At 43.0% G+C, this 12,060-nt stretch overlaps 2 protein-coding genes across 4 annotated transcripts in view; both read left to right on the forward strand.

Moving 5' to 3' along the window:
• The window catches only part of LOC123369004 (carnitine O-palmitoyltransferase 1, liver isoform-like), a 31,112-nt gene extending 27,747 nt beyond the window's left edge, over positions 1–3,365 (forward strand). Inside the window, 1 exon segment of the mRNA XM_045014375.1 lies at positions 1,752–3,365. Within this exon segment, the coding sequence (XP_044870310.1) occupies positions 1,752–1,838 (87 nt within the window). The 3' untranslated portion in view covers positions 1,839–3,365.
• A 1,970-nt stretch (positions 3,366–5,335) lies between these two features.
• Positions 5,336–12,060, forward strand: part of LOC123370418 (sodium/hydrogen exchanger 10-like) — a 262,362-nt gene continuing 255,637 nt past the window's right edge. The window contains exons 1-2 of one of the 3 annotated variants that reach the window (XR_006579406.1): positions 5,336–5,948; positions 8,988–9,088. Coding sequence is in view for 2 of the 3 variants with exons in the window: in XM_045016987.1 (XP_044872922.1) it covers positions 5,834–5,948; positions 8,988–9,088 (216 nt within the window). In the remaining variant the exon portion in view is untranslated. The remainder of the gene's footprint in view (positions 5,949–8,987; positions 9,089–12,060) is intronic. The other 2 variants (XM_045016987.1, XM_045016986.1) reach the window with 2 other exon arrangements.

Below are 12,060 nucleotides of genomic sequence, written 5' to 3' on the forward strand. Positions count from 1 at the left end.
ATCCCTCAAGTGGCCGCTCTGCTCGTTGTTTTGAACTTGGCTGCCCTGGAGATATGCACCCCTCCCCTTTCAAAGCTCTATTTCTGACAGCCGTTGTGTGCTGATCTTTTCCAGAACACAGAGCAAACGATTAATGTGGAATGCTCGTGCTGTTGAACACAGAGGGGGTGTGTGTGTGTGTGTGCGCGTGTGCTGTGCAGAAAGTCCAGGGAGGGAGGCTGGTCTGATGTCAGCGTTTCCCACTTCCCCTGGCTCAGGACTGGTTGCTTCCTGCCACTGTCTGAACTTCAAAGACAGCATGTTGACACACTCTGTCCCCCAGAACACACTGTCTGTCCTCCCACCCTACACACACAACCCCCCCCCACACACTCTCTCTCTCTCTCTCTTTGCCTGCCCCCCACTTCAGTTGAAAAGCAACTGGCAATGTACTAGGATGCCCATGGAACAATGGGATTGGGAAACCTGCATCATGTGATGCTGTGCCTGCCCCACAAGGCATTGCAAACCCTTCCCACAGCACCCTGCAGCCAGTTGCACAGTGGGATAACTACTACAATGCACTACTCTCTTTGCCGTTGCAAGAGCTGCTAATGTGGATGCGCCCCACTGTCATAAGGAGCACAGTATGGACACGCAACAGCAGTTTAATTCCAGCACTTTAATAAAAGTGGTATAACTTGTTGCGCAGAAACTTGCCAGTGTAGACATACCCTTAGATGTTTCCAGCAGTCATCCTGGGCGGGGATTCAGTGAAGAATGAACTTAAGTCACTCTCCGGCCTTAAATAAGTTTTACATATAGCGGGAATCCTTTCTTTTCCAATGTGGTCTCTTCCCCCCACGCCCCTTTCTCCCCCAGTGGAAAAATACTGGATTCTATTATGGAGTCCAGTACCATGTGACTTTGATCACATGACCCTGCAGTGTCAAAGCAGCCATGAGTCAGAAGCCATTTGTAGCATCCCAGGAAGGTGGGAAATTAGCATCTTCAAAGACCTATTGTTTTTCCCATAATGGCCCATCCACACTGATTGCATTCTGTCTGGTGGGCATTCCTCAGGTGCAAACAATTTTGTAGTACAGATGTATAGTCAATATTCCTAACTTTAGATACAAAAATCCTACATGCATACAAATAGGATAATCATATTCAGTAAATCATAACCTTTCCAATGGTATCTCACAAGACCTATCTTGCATAAAATACATCTTAGATATGCTATAATCATATTATAACAATATTTTTATAAAGAATATGGGGTGTAGTGTCACAAAATTGTCACCAGAGACTTCATGTTAAAAGATTTCTCCCAGGTCATCTATATTTCCTTATATTTTGATGTCATTTGAAAGTCGGTTCCTGTTGAGTCTTTTTTTTTTTTTTTAAAACACATCACTCTTTGAAATAGTAAGCTGCAGAAGTCAGTGCTGTTCCTGAGGGAGAAAATTTTTCAATTTAACCTACCATAAAGACACATCTAATTTCAAACTAAAATACAGCTAAATTCCGTTTGCAGGGAAGTAAATGGATATGGAGGAGCATCCAGGCTGAGATAGCCCCCTTATATACTGCATTAAAATTATTCAGATTTTCACATTCTCCTGTTTCATTATGAATAGATGACTGCTTCATTCCATAAATTTCAAAATTACAAAAAATGAAAGGAGGAAATAGATAAGTTTGGTTGCAAGATAATGGTGGCAGTTCTTGCATTACAACTCTCTTCCTATGTCTTTTTATTCTCTTAGGATTCTCATCGTTTTGGAAAAAACATCAAGCAAGCAATGGTTGACATCATCGCTTTATTTGGCGTTGGTATGAACTCTACCAAGTGATTCCCTAATATCAATGCCAGTGTCCTACCATTGGGGTGAGAACTCTTCTGATCAATGAATGAAAGCAAGGTGTACTACGCAACGGTTAGAGGGGCATTTGGGTCATAATCATCCAGTGATCACCTGTGAATAAGGATTCAACACCTAGGCTGAGGTTCAAATGTCCTATCACTTTGCAATAGCTCAGAAGAGTTTTCTTCCCATAAGGGATAACTTTAGACATCCTGTGTGATTCTAGGGATAGTATAAGGCAACATCATGTGAAAGGCATGTGTACTGTAGCTACTGTAGGCCTGTCTCAATTTTGTGTACATTTAGTAACTTTTTACTTAAAATCTGGGTCTACTTGTATTTCATAAATGAGTGGATAAAATTTATTAAGTCAACCTCAATCAGCAGAAAGTATTTGACTTCATACATACTGGTAGCAAAACATCAATTAGTATATCTGCTGCTTCTGTCTGAGAGTGACAAGGCTTGTGGGTATTCATCTAAGTTGTCACTTTTTAAAGGTATTTCTTTGCATTGAAAATATATCACAACCCGACATAATCTATGTAATGCACTAACTGAAAATACACTGTGCTTCTTGGAAATAAGTATATGCTGCAGTGGGTGGTAAAATAGTTGCATTACATAAGAGAATGGCAGGTATAACCTATTTTCCTCTGTTTTATAAGCATATAGTTTACCACATCTTAAATTTTATTACCATCCGAACATAACTGCATGTTGTATGAGCCAGTGCCTTAAAAATGAAAGGCCTCAAATACAGGGAAATCTTACACTTTAGTGATTTGATCACTAAATCAAACAGTTCAATTTTAGGGGATTACTTCACATCTTGAGCACTGATTTTGGGAAAAGTTGGTGTTTTGCATTCCCTTCAGTAAAGTCATCCTTAGGTTCAATCTGATTTCCTTTATGCATGGAGTTTCACAGAATTTTTGATTATTGAAATGGTGGAGTCCATGAAATTTTGCAAGCATGACTCAACAGAAGTTGTATACATCCAGAATTACTTTGAAGTTATAATTGTCCTATCACCATTGTAGTCAAGAGGAGTTTTGCTTACTTAAGTACCACAGTTGGACACTATGAACCTGACCTGCGTGTGCTGAGTACCAACAACTTCTACAACTTTCAGTGGAAAATGAGGTGCTCAACAGCTTTCAGGATCATAACCGACACTGACACTTTTGATATATAATGTGGCATATTGCCTTTTTTTTCTGTTTGAAAATCTGGCAATAATACATCTGAGTATCTTCAGTAGATTAAGGGGGAGGAAGGCCAGTATACCTATTCTGCAGCTGATCTTTTCCCAGAGCTTTGCAGAATAAAAATGTCAACAATACCAAAGCTGTGTCCTATGCAGAGTAAAAAAGACACCACTACAGTAGTTTTGTGTTGTCTTATTGAATATAATATAATATTCATTCAAAGCAAGACCATCATGAATTCAACAGAGACAACAGATCTGCTATGAAGTGGCCTGGAAACTTTTTTTGTGGCAAAGTAAAAATAAAATCTTCACTGTGTGTTTGGTCTTTTTAAATGTCTAAAGTGCTTAACCAAATGAAGCGTCCTTTCCCTTTGGAATAAAACAAAGTTTTACATTTCAGCTTGTTTTCAACAATTCCAGATAGCAGCTGTAGAAAAAAGTGGAAGTGGAAAAAAGCCAATTTGGTCTTATTCAGTATCTGACAAAAATCAGTATTGCAGAATATTTTTCCATCTGAAGTGCTGTGTTGGCAACTTGCCCAAAACCTCATGCACAGCTCTAGTCCCCCAAGAGCTCTGGGGCTATTCTATCTTGCATCAGCAGTAATGGTCCTCCAGAGTTTTCATGAGATCCAGGGATTGTCAGACTGCAGTGTGCTCTGACTATGCCCCCTCCTCTCCCAACAGGGCCAGGCAGAAGCATTTACATTGACATTAAACTACCGAAGGGTTTCCAATAAGACCAGGGAAATCCTCAGCTACCCAATTAAGGTGGCCTTTTTGCATTGCTGGATGCAGGGGCTCTCTGTAAAATGGAGTAGGTTGCAGCCTCCTTCATCATTAGCAGGGAGGTGTGGCTCTTGGACACAACAGGGTTCCTATGCCTGCTCATTCTTGAGCCAACTGGCCAACCCACCTACTTGATGGTGATCGTAGAACTGGGTGGAAATTTTTCATTAGAAGTTTTAGCTGAAAACTTGGTTTTGAATAAAACAAAGATTTTGTGGAAACTTTGTTTTTCTGAAAAACAAAACAAAACATGTCAGTCACTTGGTTTCCCCCTTTATTCTAGTAGAAAAAGGGGACGAGGGAGTGGCAGTGTGGGGGTAAAACAAAACACAATTTCTCACACGTTTTTACTCCATTTCACCCTCTTTTCAACTGGAAAAGTGGGATTTTTTTTATTAGGTTTGAAAAATGAAAGTGGCATATAGTCTTTTTTTTTTTACCTCCCCCCATTTTTTCCCAATGGGGAACAAGTAAAATGTGAGTGGTGGGGGTGTTGGTGTCACTAGACCTGAGTAAACCAAAGTTGTGACTGCAGGCCTGAGTGAACCAGAGGTCTTCCATGCTGTGAACTTTAACCAGCCTAAGATGCTAACAGACTGCAAGCAAAATGTGTAACTGTCAGCTGTTTCAGCTTGCAGATGCAGGGGAGGAGGGGGAGAGAGGGGGAGAAAAGTCTACATGCATCTGTTCTGTGAAGGCCAGAGATAAGCTTGTGGATGAGAACTTTTTCTAACACGCTGAAATGTAATGCCTAACGTAGCTGCTGCTGGGAAGGGAGGGGTGAGGGGGAAAACCGAACAAAAGGCTTACACAAACAAGGGGGGTATAAATGCTGGGATCCCGCCTGCGCGCGGGTGTGCAGGATTTGAGAATGCTTTTCTCCCTGGCACCGTTCTTTGGGCTCAAATAAACCTGGTTTTGCTTCTCCACCCTGGTGTGATAATTAGTGCGACGCACACCGGGCAACAAACCTGCTGTTGCTCCGCCTCGGGCTCTTTGAGCCGGCAACAGGGGGAGGAGTGAAAACAAGTGTTTCAAAATGTTTGACACAATGGGGAAGATTCTGGGTTGTTATTAATTTGGAGGGAGGGAAAATCGACCAGCTCTAGTTAATATTGGCCCCCCTCTCCTCTCACTAGCCCCGCTCTCTCCTTAAAGGGGGAGAGCGGCGGCTACAGCCAGGGCTGGGACACGGGGCAGAAGCCCCAGCCTGGGAGAGAGTCACGACGCGTCCTGGGGCCACAAGGTTCTGCATAGACTAGTCCCTTGCGCTGTTTGCGTCCTACAGGTTGACCCGCTCCGCTCGGGAAAACCTGGCACTGCGTGTTGGAGGCGCTTCAAACCCAACGGCGCGCGGGGTCCGCGCCGCTGAGGACACGGACACACAGACAGCCTGGTGCTGCTTCGACAGCGGCGTTTTACTCCCACGGGTTCGCGCGCGCAGCCTGGCAAAAGAGACGGAGGGCGGCGCGCACGCGCGCCGGAGCACTTTCAAACCTAACGGCAGCAGCTGCGTTTGGTTTCGCGCCACGCCCGTGACCCGACCGTTGCAGCTGGCGCCTCGGGGAGGGGGCATGATGGTGGTGTAGGGGCTTCCTAGCGCGAACACGGCCACGCTGAGCATCTGAAAGGGCGGGCGAGACCGGGCCTGAAACTAACCGAGAGAGGGCTCTGGTGGACCTCGTGGGAGCAGGAAAGGTTGAGCCCGGGCGCTGCCCGGTAGAGGGCTCCGGCTCCTTGGACGGGCCCTCACCACCTCCTTCTGAGGGCTGAGTGGGAGAAGGGCTCCCAGGACCTGCGCTGGGCCTTTGCAGTGGGCAAGGGGGGAATCCATCTTTGCAGTGAGGAGAAGGCCCAGCTAGGACTTAAGCCAGTGCCGTGGTGCCCCTTCTCTCCCCCCGGGGTGGGGGTGTGGTGATGGCTGTTGGGCGGGGTCCCTGTCTGTGAGCCCAGTGAATTGAGTGACACAGGGCTCAGGCAGGATGAGCGCCATAAACAGCAGCTCGGTGGAGACCAAGTTCCATGGACACTACCATATCATAGGGATGAGGCGGCCATTCATTGTGCTGCTGGTGTTTGTGAGCTGTGCCGTGGGAGGTAAGACGCTTAAGGGCTCCTAATATTGACATGATAGCAAGCAGGTATAGTCACATATTGGGTGACTGTAGCACGGCATGTTCCTCTCAACCCAAGTGAACCTTGCAGACCTCTGGGAATAGAAAATCACTTGCTTGGCCTGTGTGATACCAGTCCTTCTCAGCATATGTGTCAGCAAAGTGTGTGGTTAATTATTGGAAATGGATCAGACCTAATTGCATTATGACATCATCAAACTTTTCACTTTGACTAGTTTCACCTTTTATCTCTAACCTTTTGCTCTCTCCCTGTGACCTTCACTGCCGCACAAGTTATATCATTGGGCTTCTCAGCTCCTTTTGTTACCTCTCTCTTCCTGCCTCAGCTTCCCTCTGCACTCTTCTTCCTCATCATTCTGTTCATCTCCTTCCCTTGTTGTGTCTCATTTGACTTCCACAAGCTCCACTTTTCTTTCTTTTGTTATTTCTCTGGTCACATCCCCTCATCAATCATTCATTTCTAGCCCCCCTGGCAAAAAAAAAAATCGATCATACATTTTTATATAACAAAGAGGTTCCAAAAACAGCAGGAATCAAGCCACTAATTAGAACCTGAACCTGGAACCAAATGCAGTTCTGCTTGAGCCATGTTAACCTCTTCAGTTATTGTTTCTCTGTTGCCTTTTCATTAAAGTGGTTTTCCTAATTGCTATGACCTACCTGAGACATGGTTGCAAGCTAGCAGCCTTGTCAGTGGAGAAACAATAGTGCAGTTATCATCCTGAGAAAGTAGCATTATACCAGAATTTACTCCAAAGTGTAATTCAGAATTCCAGAGGGCATAGTCTGTCCATCATGCTGCCTAATGTGTAATCACCATAAAGAGAGAAAATAGCCCAAATTAGATATAAAATGAGCTCTGCATATTTAGTTGAAAAGAACTAAACCATACAGAAGAACTTCATTCCAGTGTAATTCCAGATAAAGAAAGAAAAAAGCTCATGAGAAAGGAGGCACCATCATATAATGGCTTAGGAACTACATCACAAGATTTTTAAAGATCTCAGAAACAGAATGTACTTTGGACACTTTGGGTACACTCTCCCAGATCACCTGCTACTTCATGGTCGGTGCAGTCCTCCATATCATCATTTTAAATCTGCAAGTTTACTTACCTTTACAAAGCACTAGAAGCTGAACGTTTCAAGCTTCTGCTGATGAGGTATTGAATAGAAAGGTACTCCATGCTGTGGTATTTTCCTTTTCTTTAAACTTTTTCTCCTTGAATTCTGGCTTTCCTTATTTTTTACGCAGCTTTTCTGTTGACTGTTTTCCACCTTTACAGGACCAACAGTCTTAGTGATATGAGGAAGAGAGAAAATTAAGTTCTTAGCTGTCCATTTCTTTTGTCTGAGGTATACGGTTTGCTGATCTAACCCATCATTGCTTCAAGGTTACAGAGGTCTTACCATGGAAGAGAGTAAAGGAGTAGACCCAAACTGGCAGAGAAAAGTTTTGAATGTCAGTGAAGCAAGACTTGCTCTCCAGCCCCCTGCTCTGGGATAGGCAAAGGCCAGGGTCTGTTTTTTTTCAGCAGCAATAGATGCAGACAGGGCCGGCTCTAGACCCCAGCGCGCCAAGCGCGCGCGCGGGGCGGCATTTTGGCAGGAGGCGGCTCCGGCGGACCTTCCGCAGTCATGCCAGCGGGAGGTCCACCGGAGCCGCGGGACAGTGGACCTCCCGCAGGTATGACTGCGGAGAGTCATGCCTGCGGAAGCTTCACCGGACCAGCGGCCCCTCTGCAGGCACGCCTGCAAGAGGACACCAGGAGCCGCGGGACCGGCGCCCGGCAGCGCACCCCCTGCGGCCAAATTCTTAGAGCCGCCCCTGCATGCAGATCCCTAAGACCACTGACTGCAGGGCCAGCCTTAGGACAAATGGCACTCTGGGCAAACTTGTATTTGGTGTGCCTGGTGCTCGTGGGATTCCCTATTGCCTCTGGGTTCCCCTCCATCACTCCAGCCCCCATCAGCTCCTTGGGCTCCCCTTTCCCCACAGTGCCCACAGGAAGGACTGCAGAGGGAGGAGTTTCTGAGCCCTGGGAGTTCCCTTAGCCATACACTCCTGACCACTCTTCCTGTGCCCTGGGAGTTCCCTTAGCCATACACTCCTGACCACTCTTCCTGAGCCCTGGGAGTTCTACTGCGCTATACGCGAACCTGTGTTATATCGGGTCACGTTATAGCGGGGTAGAGGTGTACTCAGATGCTACAGTACAAAGCTATTTGGAATTTGGTAACATGTAACTGTGGCAAATGTTTTTGGGGAGGTGCTAATATGATTCTGTTGGTTAGATTTTTTGCTGGTGTATTTTCACTGGTGTATTTTCAACTAGACTTGATATTGAAAATAGGAAAAAGAAGCAAGTAATTGGTTTTATTGCACAATTAAATGCTGAATAACACTATCCTAGTTAACTGAAACACTTCTTCAGAAATTGTCTCTGCAGATCCCCATTATGGGATTTGCCTTCACTATATACCTTCCCTAAAGTGAATTCACACGTTGGATTATTTTGCTGTTTATTCAAAACCCCATTTGGTTAAACACTTTCAGATGTCCATAAAACATTTTGGTGTTGTATTGAGGTAATCAGTTCGAGGCATAGAAAATAGAAGGGGGAAGGAAGAAAATATAAAATATCATTGGCAGATATAATGAGTGCTTTTTGTTATGCTTGTCTCACTTTGCACATTTGAGCCAAAGGGAAATACCAATTCTGATTAGTGCTTACCAGTCAGACCAAGACCTTGAACTAGGAACATACATGCAGTTGTGCACTGGATATGAAAATAAGTACAGGTTGAACATTGAGTTTATGCATGTTAAATGTAAATGTTCACAACTCTTATATTAGCCTGTTTTCAAACCTAAAATCAAGTAGTAGGTACAGGAGAATTTCAGGTCAGATCTGCTGGGCTGCTTCTGAGCAGAGATGCATGTTTTAAAATTATATACAATGATATTGTTTCTATGTATAATAATCTCTTTTTATTTCCAGCTCTGTTGAGAACCATTCTGAAGAAATCACACATTCCTATTATTGTAATTCTTTCTTTGATTGGAGTTCTCCTTGGAGTAGTGGGCTACTTTGTAAATGAGGTACTGTATATTTAGTAACTATAACCGTTATTAATGTGGGCCATAAGGCAACACATGGGTTTTTTGTTTGGTTTGTGTTTTTTTTCACCCTACAGGGTTATAAATAGAGAGAGAGTTTAATTTAGTGCAGGGGTTCCCAAACGGTGGACCATAGAACACTATCCTATATGGCTATCCTTGTTTCCAGATACTAAACAACATTCAGAGGCAGCTAAAAATACATATCTAATACTAGTTTTCCATACAAGATATTTCTGCAGCTGGCACAGGGATTCTATGAGATTGTCAATGAGAGGGGAGTAGACCCTTATAATTGTGAATGGGATGGGTTTGCAAGAATGCTCTTTCTATTAAGAAGTAGTTCATGCTATCAAAATATTTGAGAACTGTTGGTCTGGAGGTTAAAGTTCCAATCTAGGCTTAGAGATCTGGCTTTCGCCCACAATTGTCCCAATTTCCTCATTTGTGGAATAAGGATAATAGTTACTTAATTCATAGGGTCTTCTATAGTATACTGAATATTTATAAATCATTTTGAGATACTCAGATGGTAGGCACTGTAATTGCAAAGTATAGTTTCTGGACTGCCTGTTGTGGAAAAGATCATTTTGGTAAAACCTCACTTTTCATTACTGCACATAAACAATAGATTATGTGCTTACTGTTACACATTTGGGGCCTATTCATGAATAGTTTACTGAAGAAATGTTAGTGGAATAAAGTGATGAGAGTGTAATTGTTTCTTATCTCACAGCCTGAAAACTGAAGTAAAACAGGAATAAGTCTTTAAATGTGTATAGATATAGTGTGTCCTTCTGTTTAGTAAAAAGAAACACCAAATGTAGTTTAAAGGCTATATTAAAGGCTAGTTTAAAGCAACATGTTTTAATCATTACCAGCTAATGAGAATTATCCTTTCTTTAGGAAAATAACTAAAAAGTACAAATGCAGAAGAAGATTAAAATCAATGATTAAATCAAGGTTTCCTGCTTGCTGGTTTACATTGTGATTAAAATTGATGATTTAAATCATTTCACTCTGCCACAGAGCAAATTAGTGGTAGAGATGGATTTTATTACCCAACCATTGCTCAGTCTTAAATTTGTTTAGTCCACAGTAACACACTAAACTATTGCTGCATCTCTGCATATGCATCAACAGTTATTCCCATTTTGTGACTGTGCATTTGATTTTTTTCTTTCTTTGCACTTATCTTTATTGAATTTTATCTTGATAAGCATACTCTCCACTCCATTATCCGTCATTAATGAAAATACTGAATAGTACCAAACCAAAGCCTGACCTCTGTTGGACCTAGGGTGACTAGATGTTCTGATTTTATAGCGATAGTCCTGATTTTGGGGTCTTTTTCTTATATAGGCTCCTATTACCCCCCACCCCCATCCCGATTTTTCACATTTGCTGTCTGGTCACCCGAGCTGGACCCCACTAGATAGATGTTCTCAATTTGACAACAAACCATTGATAACTGCTTGTTGAGTATGGTCTTTCAACCAGTTGTGCATCCACCGTATAGTAAATTCATATAGACTACATTTCCCTAGTTCGTTTATGAGATTAGCATGTGGGACTGTCTCAAAAGCCTTACTAAAATCAAGATATTTCATGTCTACAGCTTCCCCCTATCCACTAGGCCTATAACTTTGTCAAAGAAAGAAATTAGTTTGGTTGGACATGATTTGTTCTTGACAAATCCATGCTGGCTGTTCCTTATAATCCTATTATCCTTTAGATACATACAGATTGAAATGGACTTTTCCAATCTGCTGAGAAATTCTGCAGATGTTCACAACCAAATATTTTCCCCAATTTTTTTCTTTTGCTGCCCAAATTCAAAAGTCAGTTATGCACTGAATTGTGGTCACTTCCAAAGCCTCTTAATAGGTTGTGGGCAACTTCTCAATTCTGCTCAGTTATAAAAATTTCACCTAAGACAATCTCAAATGCCTCGATTTTAAGAGTTTCTTCAAGCAGGTTTGGATTTTGTATTGTCCACCTGCAACTTGCAGGGTCCATATTTGGTCCCATTCCCTTGTCACGTTTTTTTTATGGTTGTAACCTCCCTCATGAAACTAACATTTTGCTCTGTAAACCCTTTGTGTAGCCAAATCTAGTTTCTCTTTTTGTTCCTCCTCACTTCTAGTCCATGGTATTGCCACTACTCCCAGAGGCTCTTCTCTTTCAAAAAATCTTCTCATTATGATTATTATTGTCAGGCAAGAGGCAGAGAGAGCTCTTCTCTCCTGTAAAGAACTGTTTCTGATTTTTCTGCAAGAATAAAGAAATTTTGAAAATAGTTCTGTAGTTTTATGCTCAACTCCAGGTCTTCCTTACATATCAATCAGAAAATTGCCCTTCCTGGATTTTCCTCTTCTTTTAAGTTGCCGATAAGAGATTTGGCATACTTTGGAAGTGGTCAGTTCGAGCACTCTTCTCTTTACGTACGTAGAATTAATCTATTCATACTCCTTATTTGTGCTCTGGAAGGCCTCAGAAGTTCTGAAAGCTTCTAGATTCATCATAGCTAGCTGGATAAGGCCTTGTATTCTTCTATGCGTACCCTCTGCATTTTCAAGTTTCAGCTTCTGTTATATTCTGTGGTGTCTTATCGGCCCTGGGGTTGGATCTTAATTCTGAAGAGGAGCCTGATCTGACACTGATTTTGGCTATTCTTTTGAAGCAGGGCTTTCCCCCTTGATTTGAGTCTCAAAGAGGCATCCTATTCATTAGGCCAGGGGGTAGAATAATAAAATATCAGGGTTGGATGGGACCTCAGGAGGTCTTCTAGTCCAACCCTATGCTCAAAGCAGGACTAGGCCCCAGACAGATTTTTTGCCCCAGATCCCTAACTGGCCCCCTCAAGGATTGAACTCACAACCCCGGGTTTAGCAGGCTAATGCTCAAACCACTGAGCTATCCCTCCCCACTTGTGAGTTGGGATCCCAAAGTGG

Source organism: Mauremys mutica, chromosome 4, assembly GCF_020497125.1.
Source record: "Mauremys mutica isolate MM-2020 ecotype Southern chromosome 4, ASM2049712v1, whole genome shotgun sequence".
Lineage (NCBI taxonomy): Eukaryota > Metazoa > Chordata > Testudines > Geoemydidae > Mauremys > Mauremys mutica.